The sequence below is a fragment of the Triticum dicoccoides genome, chromosome 5B (assembly GCF_002162155.2).
Source record: "Triticum dicoccoides isolate Atlit2015 ecotype Zavitan chromosome 5B, WEW_v2.0, whole genome shotgun sequence".
In the NCBI taxonomy this organism is placed as follows: Eukaryota; Viridiplantae; Streptophyta; class Magnoliopsida; order Poales; family Poaceae; genus Triticum; species Triticum dicoccoides.
In genome coordinates, this window is record NC_041389.1 from 105,312,789 (window position 1) to 105,326,820 (window position 14,032).

The 14,032-nt window shown below is 47.8% G+C and overlaps 1 protein-coding gene and 1 pseudogene across 1 annotated transcript; both read left to right on the forward strand.

Annotated features, from left to right (window-relative positions):
* Positions 1-4,983: 4,983 nt before the first annotated feature.
* Positions 4,984-6,878, forward strand: LOC119307638 (annotated as a pseudogene).
* A 3,609-nt stretch (positions 6,879-10,487) lies between these two features.
* Positions 10,488-11,465, forward strand: LOC119307639 (zinc finger protein 7-like). Its single transcript, XM_037583710.1, has one exon. The coding sequence runs from the start codon at positions 10,576-10,578 to the stop codon at positions 11,140-11,142; it is 567 nt and encodes a 188-aa protein (XP_037439607.1). The 5' UTR covers positions 10,488-10,575; the 3' UTR covers positions 11,143-11,465.
* The last annotated feature ends 2,567 nt before the right edge of the window (positions 11,466-14,032 follow it).

Sequence of the window (14,032 nt, forward strand, 5' to 3'; positions counted from 1 at the left end):
TTAACTTAGCTATGCTAGGCAAGCATGGATGGAGAATGATCACAAACCCAGAATCTCTCTGTTGTCGTGTGTTGAAGGGGAAGTATCTCCCTCTCACGTGCTATTATAGTAGGAAGGGAGGCGCTTAAAGTGGGTTTAATCAGACGTATTGGGGATGGCTCTTCGGTGTCAATCTGGAATGATAATTGGATCCAATGGAAGCTCTCCATGAAGCCATCAATGCAGGTTGGAAGTGATACATTACACACAGTCTCCAATCTCATTGACAGTGACTCTTGGTTATGGAAGGTGGATATTGTCAGGAGGAATTTTATCGCTCCCGATGCTGATGCTATCTTGAACATACCATCGCGGCAAGGGGGAGGAGAGGACTTCTGGGCATGGGCGTGGGAGAAGATGGGTATCTATACTGTAAAATCTGCGTATCGGGCTCTTATGACTCGTAATGAGCACTTAGCTCTAGAGGAAGGGACGACTACGGGTACTTCAGAGACTGAAAAACAGTTATGGACAAGGTTGTGGAAGCTAAAAGTGGTGCCTAAAGTGCGTGTGTTCTGGTGGCGAGTTCTACGGGGAATCCTTCCTATCGAGCGCACATTACAGCACAGACACATAGTCACCACGGCTAGATGTAAAGTCTGCCTAGCTGCAGACGAGGATTTGATGCATGCGCTGGTTAAGTGCAATCATGCAAAGAGGTTCTGGGGGGAAGCGAGAGAGTGGCTGCAAGTGAAACTCCCTGCTCTCCACCCAGAAACATGGAGGAAAGATATTCTTTGTGACTCAAGGTTTCAAGAAACTGATAGGGCAAAAATTGTTTCTGTCATGTGGGCGATTTGGACCTCCAGAAATAATATTACACATGATAAGGAAAGTTCAAACCCAGTCCAGTTTCTGAGAATGATCAAGGAGGCTTTGGTGGTGCTAGACCTTCCTATGGAGCACACCAAAGTCCTGACTGGTTACGGATGGAGACCACCTGAGGGTGAGGGGATCAAGATCAACACTGATGCAGGTATCTCTACTGAGGAGAGGAAAGGGGGTGCAGGAGGGATCGCCCGGTCTTCGACTGGCTTTCTTGCTGCCTGGAGCAAGCCATATCCCGGAGTGACAGATCCATTGGTAGCAGAAGCTTTGGCTCTGCGTGATGGGGTTCTCTTTGCTCGTCTCCGAGGATTCATGCGAGTGGTTATGGAGGTTGACTGCAAGGAGGTAGTCGATCTGTGGGCTTCTCGCACTTTCTCGCGCTCGACGGTAGCGCCAGTTCTATTGGAAATAGAAGGACTAGCTTTATCTTTTCAGTCTTTTGCTATTCAATTTGTATCAAGAAATGCCAATGCTCCAGCCCATCTTTGTGCCAAGTTTGCTTGCGCATTAGGGGTTTCGAGCTGTTGGATGGACTCCCCTCCTAGCTTTCTCATGACTAGCATTATGGCTGATCATGCAGGAGCTAGAGTTGATTGAATAAAGTTCTCATTTCCCCGCAAAAAAAAAAGAACCAGGGAATGATGGGTGTCCTCCTCTGAGGAACATTTCCAGTTATTCGGGTCCCATAAAAATCGTTGAATACGACTAATTTCGTAGTAATGCACGGGTATTGTGTATACTTCGTAGTTTAAAGAGTGGCTCGGATACATCATGCATGAGTAAATTGATTATTTCATGGAGATAGAAATACAACCTTTTTTTCATAGAGCGGCTCGTAAAAAGAAGGAATTGCATCAAGCGACTATTGGACGATACAGGTGTGTGGAGAGAAGATATGAGTGATCTTAGCTCTATCATCACAGGGTATTTCGCTGAACTTTTTACCTCGCAAGTGCATGCACCAAATATGAATGTTCTGGATCATGTGAACGGTATAGTTATTGTGAAGATGAATGAAATCCTGATGACCCCTTATACGTGTGAGGAAGTAAGGAAGGCTCTTTTCTCCATTGGGGATTTGAAGGCACCCGGGCCGGATGGGCTTCATGCCATATTTTATTAGAGGTTCTAGCCAATGCTAAATAGTCGAGTAATACCACAAGGGTGGAATAATACCACAATTATCATGATCCCTAAGGTACACCAGAAAAAGTGACACAATTTAGACCTATCAGTTTGTGTAATGTGGTGTACAAGGTTATATCGAAAATGATAGCGGCTAGCCACAAGTTATCATTCCAGAGATAATCAGTCCTACACAAAGTGCTTTTATTCCAGGGAAACTGATTACATACAACATCCTTATTGTGTATGAAAGTCCGCACACCATTAAACAGAAGAAGGTAGGGAAGGAAGGATGGTGTGCGATGAAGATGGATATGCACAAGGCCTGTGATAGGGTTGAGTGGGTTTTTCTGGAAGCAATGCTTTCGAAACTAGGATTTCATGTTTTGTTTTTATACCTAACTAGGATTTCATGTTGATTGGGTAAATCCGATTATGACATGTGTGTCGTCAGTGGAATATAAAGTGAGATTTAATTCTTTTGAAACAGAGACTATCATACCATCTTGAGGTCTTCGACAAGGGGACCCTTTATCCCCGTACCTTTTCCTACTATGTACGAAAGGACTTACAACCTCTTATTTCATGTTGAATTAACTGGAGAGCTGGAGGGAGTAAAGGTTTGTCGTGACGCACCTGCAGTTGCAAATCTTTTATTTGTTGATGACTCTCTGATTTTAATGAAGGCAATGAGACGAATGTTGCATGCTCGAAATCCATACTTGATACATATTGCTTAGCGTCGGGACAGCTTGTTAGTGTGGATAAATCAAGTATTCTTTTTAGTCCCACTACAGAAGTTAATATGAAGGCAACTATTTGCACTACTCTTAATATAATGACGGAAGCTTTGAATGATAAGTATTTGGCTGCCAACAACTCTAGGCCTTGATAAAAGTGACAGTTTTCAATATTTGATTGATCGGCTCATTCAAAGATTGATGGGATAAAAGGAGAAGTGTTTATCATTAGGAGGTAAAGATTTTTTATTAGAATCAGTTGCTCAAGCTATACCAACTTATGCGATGTCGATCTTCGAAATCCTAAAAAAATTGCAAAGGAATCACATATGTGATGTCAAGTTTTTGGTGGGGTGATGATGCAACACAAAAGAAGATGCACTGGTTCACATGGTGGAAGATGTCCATTTCAAAAAAGCAAGGAGGCATGGGTTTCAGAGATACCCACTATTTCAACCTCGCACTGTTAGCTAAACAGGCATGTCAATTGATTGACAACCCTGGCTCATTATGTGTTGTAGTTCTTAAGGCCAAATATTTTCCCGAGGGAGATTTGATGGGTTCTACTTTGAAGAGGAAAGCATCATACACATGGCAAAGTATTATGGCAGTGGTGGATACGTTATAGAGAGGCTATATTTAGAGAATCGGTGATGGTGAGAGCGTTAACATAAGGAATGACCCCAGGATTCCCCAATCACCCTCCAAAAATTTCTAACTATTCATGGAAATAATCTCTTGCCTCGTGTATGTGACCTCATAGATCCTGTATCAGGAGATTGGGATGAACAATTGGTGAGACAAACGTTTTGGCCAGTTGATGCTCATAGAATTTTGGCTATACCCTTCCTTTACATGATATGACAGACTTCGTGGCATGGAACCCCTCGAGAATCCGGATCTTTACGATACGTTTGGCCTTAGTGGCGGAGCCAGGAAATTCGGATGAGGAGGGCCAAGTATTGTTAAGTCTTGTTAGAGAGGGCCAATTCATGAAAATACATCACTTTAGCAGCAAAAACATCAAAGTTTACACTAATACTAGACTCAAATCAGTAGTGTTTGGGGGGGCCAGGGCCCCTGCTGGTCCCCCCTGTCTCCGCCACTGTGGCCTATCATGAGGAGTGGGAGTTTATGTTTGGTGATAAACTTCACACAAATGTAGGATCATCCACCAACACAGATATATGGAATTCAGTGTGGAAACTTTCATGTCCGGCCAAGATTAAGATTTTTATAAGGAGGGCACTACATAGTGCCATTCCACTACATAGTGCCATTCCATGTCAGGCAATATTAGCAGCGAAGCATATGAAGGTAAAGGTGCACTGCCCAGCATGCAATTTTGGTCCTGATAATTTGAAGCACTTGTATTTTGAATGTCATAAGGTGGCGGTAGTATGGAACTTGTTAGGAATCCATGATATTATAAAAAAAGCGTGTCAAGCCAATCTTACCGAAGAAAAGATACTGGAGCATTTTCTATGTCTTCCTGATCATGATGTGCATGTTCTCGGCCTCCCAAACTTACGAGAAACTATGGCTACTGATGGGTGGTATTTATGGTATGAAAGAAGGAAGCTTACTCATGGTGAACAGACAAAGTGTTCCTAAATTAATCTAGCAATAAGAGGGATGGCATCAAACTTTGTTATTGGATGCAGTCCAAAAGCAAAAATTCGTAAGGTTGCTTGGACAAAACCTAGAACGAGTTACATGAACAATGTCGATGCCGGATTCGATCATGATCAGCTAGAAGGAATGGTCAATGCTATTACCCGCGATCACAACGGCAAGTTTATAGCAGCTGCAAATGAGAAGATGAGCTTTTTGTTTTGATGTGTTCACCGCCAAGACGACAGTAGTCAGGTTTGGTCTAAACTTGGCAAGGACTGTTCGATGTAACAAATTAGAGCTGGTGTCTGACAATGCTGATGTAGTTTTGGCTTTGCAAGAAGGAAGATCAAGTTCGGTAGCTGGTGTCATTTTTGATGATTGCTTTTATATGACTCGGGATTTTAATCATGTTAGTTTCGTCTCCCTGTAATAGGGATAGCAATCAGGTTGCTCATGATCTAGCTAAGTTAGCTAGATTTTATGTGTCTCGATGAGTAAATGATAATATGCCTCTTATTGATGAATAAAGGAGGGTTTTTTTTCGAAAAAGATAGGCTCGGATACGACGCAAGGTCTCCGGAAGATCATCCACCTGCTACGTGTCATAGCAAGAACCATGTGTTTGCAAGGGTCGGAGCTTTCCAGGCCGTGGCAATGCCGACGCCACCCATGGACTCGAACATGGAGGAAAGGGCCAGCGGCGGCTTTCTCCTGCTACTCCTCATCGCCGGTGTCGCCGCCGTCTTTGTTCGGCTGAGGCGACGGTGGGGGCATGGGAGCAGCAGAGCAGCAGAGCGCCGAGCCCTCCGTCGCTCCCGCTGCTCGGCCACCTCCACCTGCTCAAAAAGCCGCTGCACCGCTCCCTGGCCGCGCTCGCCGGGTCGGCGCCGCTCCTGTCGCTCCGGCTGGGCGCGCGCCGGGCGCTGGTCGTGTCAACACACGCCGCGGCCGAGGAGTGCTTCACGGCGCACGACGCCGCGCTGGCAGGGAGGCCGCAGCTGCTCGTCGCGGAGCACCTTGGGTACGGCCGCACCACCATCTCGTGGGCCTCCGACGGTGCCCACTGGCGCGGCCTGCGCCGGTTCCTCGCCGTCGAGCTCTTCTCAACCTCCCGCCTCGCCGCGCTTGCCTCCGACCGCCGTGCCGAGGTCGCGTCCCTCGTCCAGAACCTGCTCCACGACACCAGCGCAAGCGCCAGTGGTGGGGTTATCACCCTCCGGAACAGGCTGTTCGAGCTGGTGCTCAACGTGATGCTGCACGCGCTCACCACGCGCCGGCACGCCGGCGACTTGCGCAGATTCCAGGAGATTGTGGAGGAGACATTCGTGGTGAGCGGCACGCCGAGCATCGGGGACTTCTTCCCGGCGCTGCGATGGGTCGACCGTCTCCGCGGCGTTGAGGCGGCGCTTGCAGGCCTACAGACAAGGCGTGACGCCTTCGTTGCTGGCCTCATCAATAACCGCCGGGAAATGCGCAGCGCCGGTGGCCGAGACGTGGAGAAGAAGGGCGTAATCGACGTGCTCTTGGAGCACCAAGAAGTCGATCCCGGGTATTACACTGACACCGTCGTCAAAGGCATCGTCTTGGTGAGTAGCATATTTTGCAGACTGCATGCGTGACACCGCCACCACCATGTGTGCCATTCTGGTGATCTGTGATAAGATGGTTGCCATGTCCATGCCAACATTCAGGTAATGCTCACGGCCGGCACCGATACATCGGCGCTAACCACCGAGTGGGCGATGGCGCTGCTGCTGAAGCACCGTGAGGTGATGGCGAAGACGAGGGCCGAGATAGACGCCAATGTCGGCATGAGCCGACTGGTTGAGGAGTCGGACATCACCAACCTACCTTACCTGCAATGCGTTGTCAAGGAGACCCTTCGACTCTGCCCCGTCGGCCCAGTCATCCCAGCACACGAGGCCATGGAGGACTGCACCGTGGGTGGCTTCCATGTGCAGCGTGGCACGATGATCCTCGTGAACGCATGGGCGATCCACCGGGACGCCAATGTCTGGGATGCACCAGAGGAGTTCAGGCCAGAGAGGTTCTTGGGCAGAGACGCGGTCACCATGCCCATGCTGCCGTTCGGGCTTGGCAGGAGGCGATGCCCCGGTGAGGGGCTGGCAATGCGAGTCGTAAGCTTGACACTGGCAGCACTCCTGCAGTGCTTTGAGTGGGATGTTGGTGAAGGCGATACCATCGACATGGCTGAAGGTGGTGGACTGACAATGCCAATGGCGACGCCATTGGCGGCTGTCTGCCGGCCCCGGGAGTTTGTCAAGAGTGTGTTCTGTGCTTCCATTTGATGGACTTAAGAAATGTTTCTGAAGAAATAGAAGAAACTAGATTAAACTTGTTTAGCAATGGTGCCAATGAATCTTGGGAAGAATACTTGTAGCAAGATTTCATTCGACGATGCTGAACATTACAATATCAGACAAGTGTAAAACCAATTTCAGTGAATGGTGGTGGGCAATAAGCCAAAAAGTGTTCAATAGAACAGCAATAATTTTGTTGCTGGATTTATACCAGTCTATACTCTGCATTTCTCTGTGCATTGGCGGCAAGAAACTGATCGAAGATTTCCGAGGCAATTATGCAGGGCAGCAGTTATGCAGTGTCTAGAATGAAAGGCTAACAGAATCAACAACCAAATTTTCCAACAAAAGAAACACCGTGCAAAATAAGAAATGCTTAATTGGACAGTGAGACTTGAGTTTCCAACAACAGCAAAACTACACCTTCTGGTTCAAATATTGTGAAATGCTTCTTGGTGGTTAATATTCTGATTCGGCTATCATTCTATCTGTTTAAGATAGTAATAGGTGTTGGTTAATACTGGCTTTCTGATTATGAGTGTTTGGATTAAGAGATTAATCTGGCAGTGCTGGTTAACATTAGCTTTCTGGTGATGCAGCGGCCGGGGGATTAACCTCTTTTTCAAAAAAAAAAAACATTAACTTTGTTGTTATTAGAATGCTCTGATGGCTAGCATGCCCTTCGGTATCAGCAGGTCTTTCTGATTAGTATCGCTCTTCTGGTTTTTTCCTTGATTCTTCCATTCCTCTACTTGTGAAAGCATATTGAAGATGAAAGAAGAAAGGAAGTACCGATGACACTCCTCTCATGCATCAATTCTACGTCGTCTTGTTTCATCACCAACAGCTTCTTGATGATCCCCTCCCTTCTTCAACTTCACTCCACCGGTGTTCTTCTGAAGTTCAGTGAGCATCAAGTTATCATCAAATTACCTTGACCTTGTCAACAGCTGCTCTTTAAAAGACCAACATATAACTACCGGTCATAAAACTACTTCAACACGCATGATGCAGTATGTTCATGCATGTTCGCAGTATGTAGTCATAAAACATTTTCTCTGAAGTTATGCAGCCCAATACGAAACGAATGCTACTTTTAGAACCTTTTTTTCTGTGGCGTCTGAAGTATCCTCTGCCGGTCTCCGTCCTGCGATCAGTTGCCCAATCAATCCACCAGCTTATTCCCATCAGGACTCCAGAGTCCTCAGAGATCTGCATGTGCAAAGCATCATCATTCCACCTCGCGACACCAAATCGGACAACAAGACTTCTCGGTTGCCTTTAACAAGCGCAGCTAACTGCTGAAAGTTACTGTCCAGCGTTTTTATATGGCTCCTCGACAAAAAGACTTCTCGGTTGCCTTTATCAAATGTGACAACTGGTACAGAAAAAAATTACTGCCCAACCTTGCGAGGAGTGACGATGTCAGTGTCATGCCATAAAGATACGGGCCATGCCGGAGAGATACCGGCTAATGTGGACACGGGATCGAGTTAGCATCAACGTAGCATTGTCGTGGAGGCAGGCCTGATAAATTCCATTTTGTTTCTGGCACTCATGCCAACCACTCTGTACTTTGGGTATTTGGCAGCGCCAGACTTGCACGTCGCCACCTGATCCTGATGTTGCCCTTTTCTCGACTTCTTTCTTTCCCCTGCCTTCTAGACCTGTATGAGGTATCATTCAGGATGCCCTAGCCCCTAGGTGCCTGTTGCGGCCAAACATGATCAAAAGTAGGAACCCTTTTTTCCATGGCTGCATGCATCTCTACTATCATCATCAACGTCAGTGCGATGTATGATGGGTCATCAATCTAGTAGATGAAATGGCAGACAACAGTGATCAACCATCTCAGGGAACTGCAAGGAAAAGTGATTTATTTGTCTCTTACCGCTAGGAGATACGAGTGGCCGGCTCCGGCTTATCTTGAAGGCGTTGATGTGGAAGAAGATGACTTAGTCGTAGGTGTTAAATTTACATCTTGATGTTTTTCGCCTCGTTGCCTTGCATCAACTGTAAAAAAGATGGTCGTGTGCATCACAATGATGCAACGGCCGAGGGTCTTAACCTCCTTTTCAAAAGAAAGAAAAAAGATGCATGTGGGAAAAGCTTATGCTAATTTACCACATGTGCGTGTGCATGGGCTGGTTTCCAATATGTATGTCTAATCAGTTTGGGGTGCTTGGGCAGCCTTCCCTGTGAAGAAAGGAATATGTGAATAAATAGGATTTCTCACCATCACATTCAGATTGTGTACTATTGGATACCTGGAATGAGATCAGCAGAGCACTTGCAACAGCTGCGAACAAGCGATGTGTTCCCTGTTGAGGCCAGAGAAAAAGCAGTGATCAGGAACCACCCCTGGTAGGAATGACCAAATAGAACACAGGAGAAGAGTGGACAAACAACAAAGGAACAAGATACCAAACGGGTCCCTGATGAATTGCGCTTTGAAAATGCACATAGATCTGCATATCTGGGCGAGGGCGACGTATGTTGGTACTGCCTCCTGCAGATATGGTTAACTATGTGGAAGGGAGCCTAGGTGCCTCTCCTTTTCTATCCTCATCAAGTTGACCCAGTATCAAATGTAAGCTCTATCCGTTCCATCCCAATAAAAGCATCCCAATGCTAACATCATCACCACCACACCACACTTGCGCAAACACAGGGAAAGCAGCTAGATGGCAAGAACTCAGCTTCCATCCCCACACAAAAGACTACCTAAAAAGTACAGGCGGACCTCTTCCGGTGCACTTGTGACAGCAACAGTCTCCCACTAAAGCAAACAAATGTGATGATGCCCAACAAGTTAACAGCATATGGCCACAACTATTTCTACAGCATATATACAAGTCAATTATTGGGTCTGGAGGGGATGACACGATGCATAAAACAATACTATTGGCCTCACCGTTCTGACTCAAAGTTGTTGTGTTACTTCTCGCTTTTCAGATCAGATTGTTATAATATTGCTAACAGAGATGCAAAAAGGATGTATGTTTTTACCAGCACCATCTTTGAGTGATAGTCTTCAGAATGGTGATGAAATCAGCTGTTGGAGTCTGTTGATATTGCTTGTTGTGAGTTCTGACCTAAACCATCATGCTTTCAGTGCAAGCAGATAGTTTGCCAAAAAAAGAATAGTTGTAGTACAGATAGGGGGTGAATGAAAAGATTGTACACAATTATTGCAACAGTATCTGTCAAACAGTGTTCAGGACTCAGGAGCCAATAATATAGGATTGCTTCTTGTGGCCTAACCTAAATACCTAACCATCATTCTAGAGCCCCAAACTGTGGGCTTTCCTGATTCGACTCAACCACAATCCTAACAAGATTCATGACTTTGTTATTAATGTGAGATCGCTTTCAACACCCCACCTGCCGAATAGTCAAATGGGCACCTGTGCTGTGTCAGGCATGCTTGCAAATGGAGGAAAGCTTGTCATGGAAACCTCATGCCCTGTACTGTGATTCTTGTTGTCTCTTTTGGAAAAAGAGTAGGAGTACACACAGCAGCAGGCATATATGGTGTGAAACTAGATATCAAGTCACCAAGGCAAGTAGAGGAAAAGATGACGGGAGCATGCATTCCCTTGCCTTGCCCTGGGATATGTAGCACCACTATAGTATATGAATGAGAGCCAGGTAGGAAAGAAAGAAAGAAGAGATAACCAAATAAAGATAGAGATCCACTAACTCCAGACAAAGTTCTTTACCTCCTGATTCCTCACAAAGACCCCCTCACAAGCCTCAATTATTAGCCAGAAAAATATTCCATGCACCTCCCAACCTCGTCCCCCTTTATAAGGCAAACTGCGAACTGGAAGAGATGCACCACCCCACCCATGAGCCGCAAGCAGGCCTAGAGGGAGAACCAGGAGACAGTTTCATGATAGGATATGGAGCAAGCAGACGAAGCATCGTCGGTGAACAAGGGGAGCCCAGAGCGGCTTACCATCGACCAGGACGACGGCGCGTCGTGGCTGAGCCTCACGGTCGGCGCAAACGGATCGGCGGAGGCGGCGGCAAACTGCTCCGAGCCTGAGCCTGATCCTGAGCCCAAGCCTTCTGCTGCCCCACACAAGGTTTTCTCATGCAACTTTTGCATGAGGAAGTTCTTCAGCTCACAGGCGCTGGGCGGCCACCAGAACGCCCACAAGAGGGAGCGCAGCGCCGCCAAGCGCTCTTACCATGCACAGAGGATGGTGATGGGGCTGCCTCTCGAGGCGCATGCCGCCTTTGTGCAGTCCCTGCGAGTTAGCCAGAGCTCAGTGATTCAGAAGTCCAGCCAGCCAGCACAAATCAGGACAGCGCCAAGGTTTCATGAAGATGGGATGACCTGGGCAACAATCCCCTGCGAGGAGGTGCTCAACTCAACATGGCCAGGAAGCTTCAGAGCGAGGACACAACCTTCAGAGCAACAACCATCAGAACAAAGTAAGATAGACTTGAATCTCAGGCTTTGATAGGTTGATGTATCAACTTTGAACAGTAAAAAGTCCTCATCAAGTTTGTCCTTCTGAATAAATTGGCATGAAGTGACCAGTTAAGCTCAGCTCACCATCAGAATCAAAGATGGTACTGAACTCTGAAGATGATGTTGTTCCTTTTGAATTCCTGGCGACGCTGCTGCAATATTTATGTAGCCAGATAGTTAATATGATCATATGTAGCCTAGTTGACATCGGTGTGAAGGAACTCAGGGATTTTTTGTACTTACCAGAAGCAGCATATATAATGTCTCTGTCAGTCATCCTCATATTAAAGGTTCTGCAAGTTCTTGTTTTCATTGACCTAGCATACCATGGAGTATAATAGTTGGACAGAGATAATATCAACTCGCGTGCAGATCCAAATAAATACCTTAAAAAATCACAGGAAAATGAGCAAATTAACACATAGCTATGTGAAGCTCTGATTAAAAAAATTGCAATTTAAGCAGAGATACCTGAAGCTGTAAAGTCCGGTACAAAACAGTAAGATCATCGAACTTGACCTATAATTTATACAAATAAATCAAGCAAATATGGCATCTAAATTACTCCTTCCGTGGAAACATTGAAAAGGACTAAGCTGCCCCTAATTATCCCTGAAGTATTGTTCATTGTATGCATGTAGGGAACACCAAGTAAAGCTAGCATATTCTTTATGGAAAGAGATGGATAATCACACTTTCTTTTGCACCAGTGTTAGAGTACGTAATGGGCCTAATGGGCCCATTAGTCTTAGGGTTAATTAGAGATAAGGGTCGCTTGCTTAGGGGTCAAGTAAGTCTTGCTTGGGAGTCAAGTAAACCTCTCTATATAAAAAGAGGAGATGTATCAATCTAATCAAGTAAGAATTAAGAAGGAAATCCCTTCCCTCTTGCCCGGCCGTGGGCAAAAAGGCCCCCGGCCAGCCCTCTCGCGCCCTCCTTCTAGCAGCGCCATAACAATTTGGTATCAGCTAGCTTCGGTTCGATCATGTCTTACCGTCGCCAAGCCCGTCTCTTCTGCTGCCGGTCACCTTGTCGCCTCCCGCGACCACCACGACTGTCGCCCCGCTCCTGCCCGCGCCGGGATCCTCTGTCGCGCCCGCCCCCGCCGTCCTCACCTGGGAGGAGGTGTCCGGGGTGCTGCGGGACCTAACCCAGGCGGTCCAGGAGATCCACCTGTTCTTGGCCGGGTCCTACGGGCCGCACCCGGTTGCGCCGACCATCGCCACCCCTGCGCCGCCGTGGCTGCCGTGGCAGCCGCCGCACCAGGCGGCCGTCGCCGCGCTCGCCAGGCCGCTGCAGCTGCCATCCATCGCCACCACCGCCCAGCCCTGGCTGCAGTGGCAGCCGCCACTCCTGGCGGCCTCCGCCGCGCCCGGCGCTCCGACGCAGCAGCCGTTGCCGCTGCCCGGCGTGACAGCGCAGCAGCCGTTGCAGCTGCAGCAGCCACCGTTGGTCAGCTCCGCCGCCTAGTATGGGATGCCCTACGACGGGAGTGCGACGACCTCGTTCCCATCAGCGCCGCCGCCATCCCAGGGCGTCCACATCCAGCAGATCAAGTCCCTGCCATCGCCGTCACCACTTCCGTCTTGGATTGCTACCCGCCACGTGTCGGCGGCGGTGAGGCTGCAGGCTGCTGCGCGCGGCCTCCTAGCGCGTCGGCGTGTGCGGGAGATGCATGGTCTGCAGCAACCGCTCCTCCAAGTTGCCCTTCGCTGTGCAAAAGACCCCGATCTCGTCCGCTGCGTCGGGAATCTTGGGCATGCGGTTTCCCCCATGGGCGGCTAGCACGTTGTTTTCCCCGCGGGCAGCGACCTCAAAGTCTGCGACATCGGCGGTTGGGGGGGTGCACCCCTCCTCGTCATTCTCAATCGCAAGCCCTACACTCTTCCCTGTGCGGTGCAGACCAACAGCCATCCGGCGGGGAGAAGGCAGGGTGTCACCGACAGGAGCGCACCGCGTAGCACCACTGCTTTCCGCCGCCGACCACCGCGAGGGCGCCTCTGCTGGTCGCTCTTGCGACCACTTCCAGGTGGCCATACACATGCACTCCTTTGGTCCAGGTGGTGTCCATGGGATCCAGGTGGCTGTACACGTGCACGTCTGACGTGCGGATGGTGTCCACCTTTTGTTAAAGGGTCCAAAATAAAACGTCTCAGTCCATTTTAGGTTGAGAATAATAAAACAAGCCGAGATGTAAAAGGCTCGTTTTTAGGTGTTAGGTTTGTGTTGCGTCGAGTCATGGTTATAAGTTGGTTAGGCTGCAGCTCGAGGACAAGCTGCATGTCCAGGTGGGGTGTAGTGTTAGAGTACGTAATGGGCCTAATGGGCCCATTAGTCTTAGGGTTAATTAGAGATAAGGGTCGCTTGCTTAGGGGTCAAGTAAGTCTTGCTTGGGAGTCAAGTAAACCTCTCTATATAAAGAGAGGAGATGTATCAATCTAATCAAGCAAGAATTAAGAAGGAAATCCCTTCCCTCTTGCCCGGCCGTGGGCAAAAAGGCCCCCGGCCAGCCCTCTCGTGCCCTCCTTCTAGCAGCGCCATAACAACCAGAATTTCAAATGCACCTTGTATTTTCAAACAGAAGTATTCTGGAGTATATTATTGCATACAAATTATTATTATTTTGAGTAAAGTATTGCACACAGTATTGGTAGTCACTGTTCATAAGAATGGCATTAGCAAGAATAGACATGTGACCATTTGTAACAAGGAAAGGAGGCAATAGCAGTGGAGATCCAACAATTTGACACACCAATTCATTATAGTCCATCGAGTTGAAAAATGCAATGGACTAGTGCACAAACTTTGCTTGCATATTCATTAGGAAGAATACACATGTAATCATTTAGGAAGTTTCGTCTGCATCAGTTGCCATCAGA

Coding starts and splice junctions, on each gene's coding strand:
- LOC119307639 (XM_037583710.1), top strand. CDS start 10,576: ATGGAGCAAGCAGACGAAGCATCGTCGGTGAACAAGGGGAGCCCAGAG.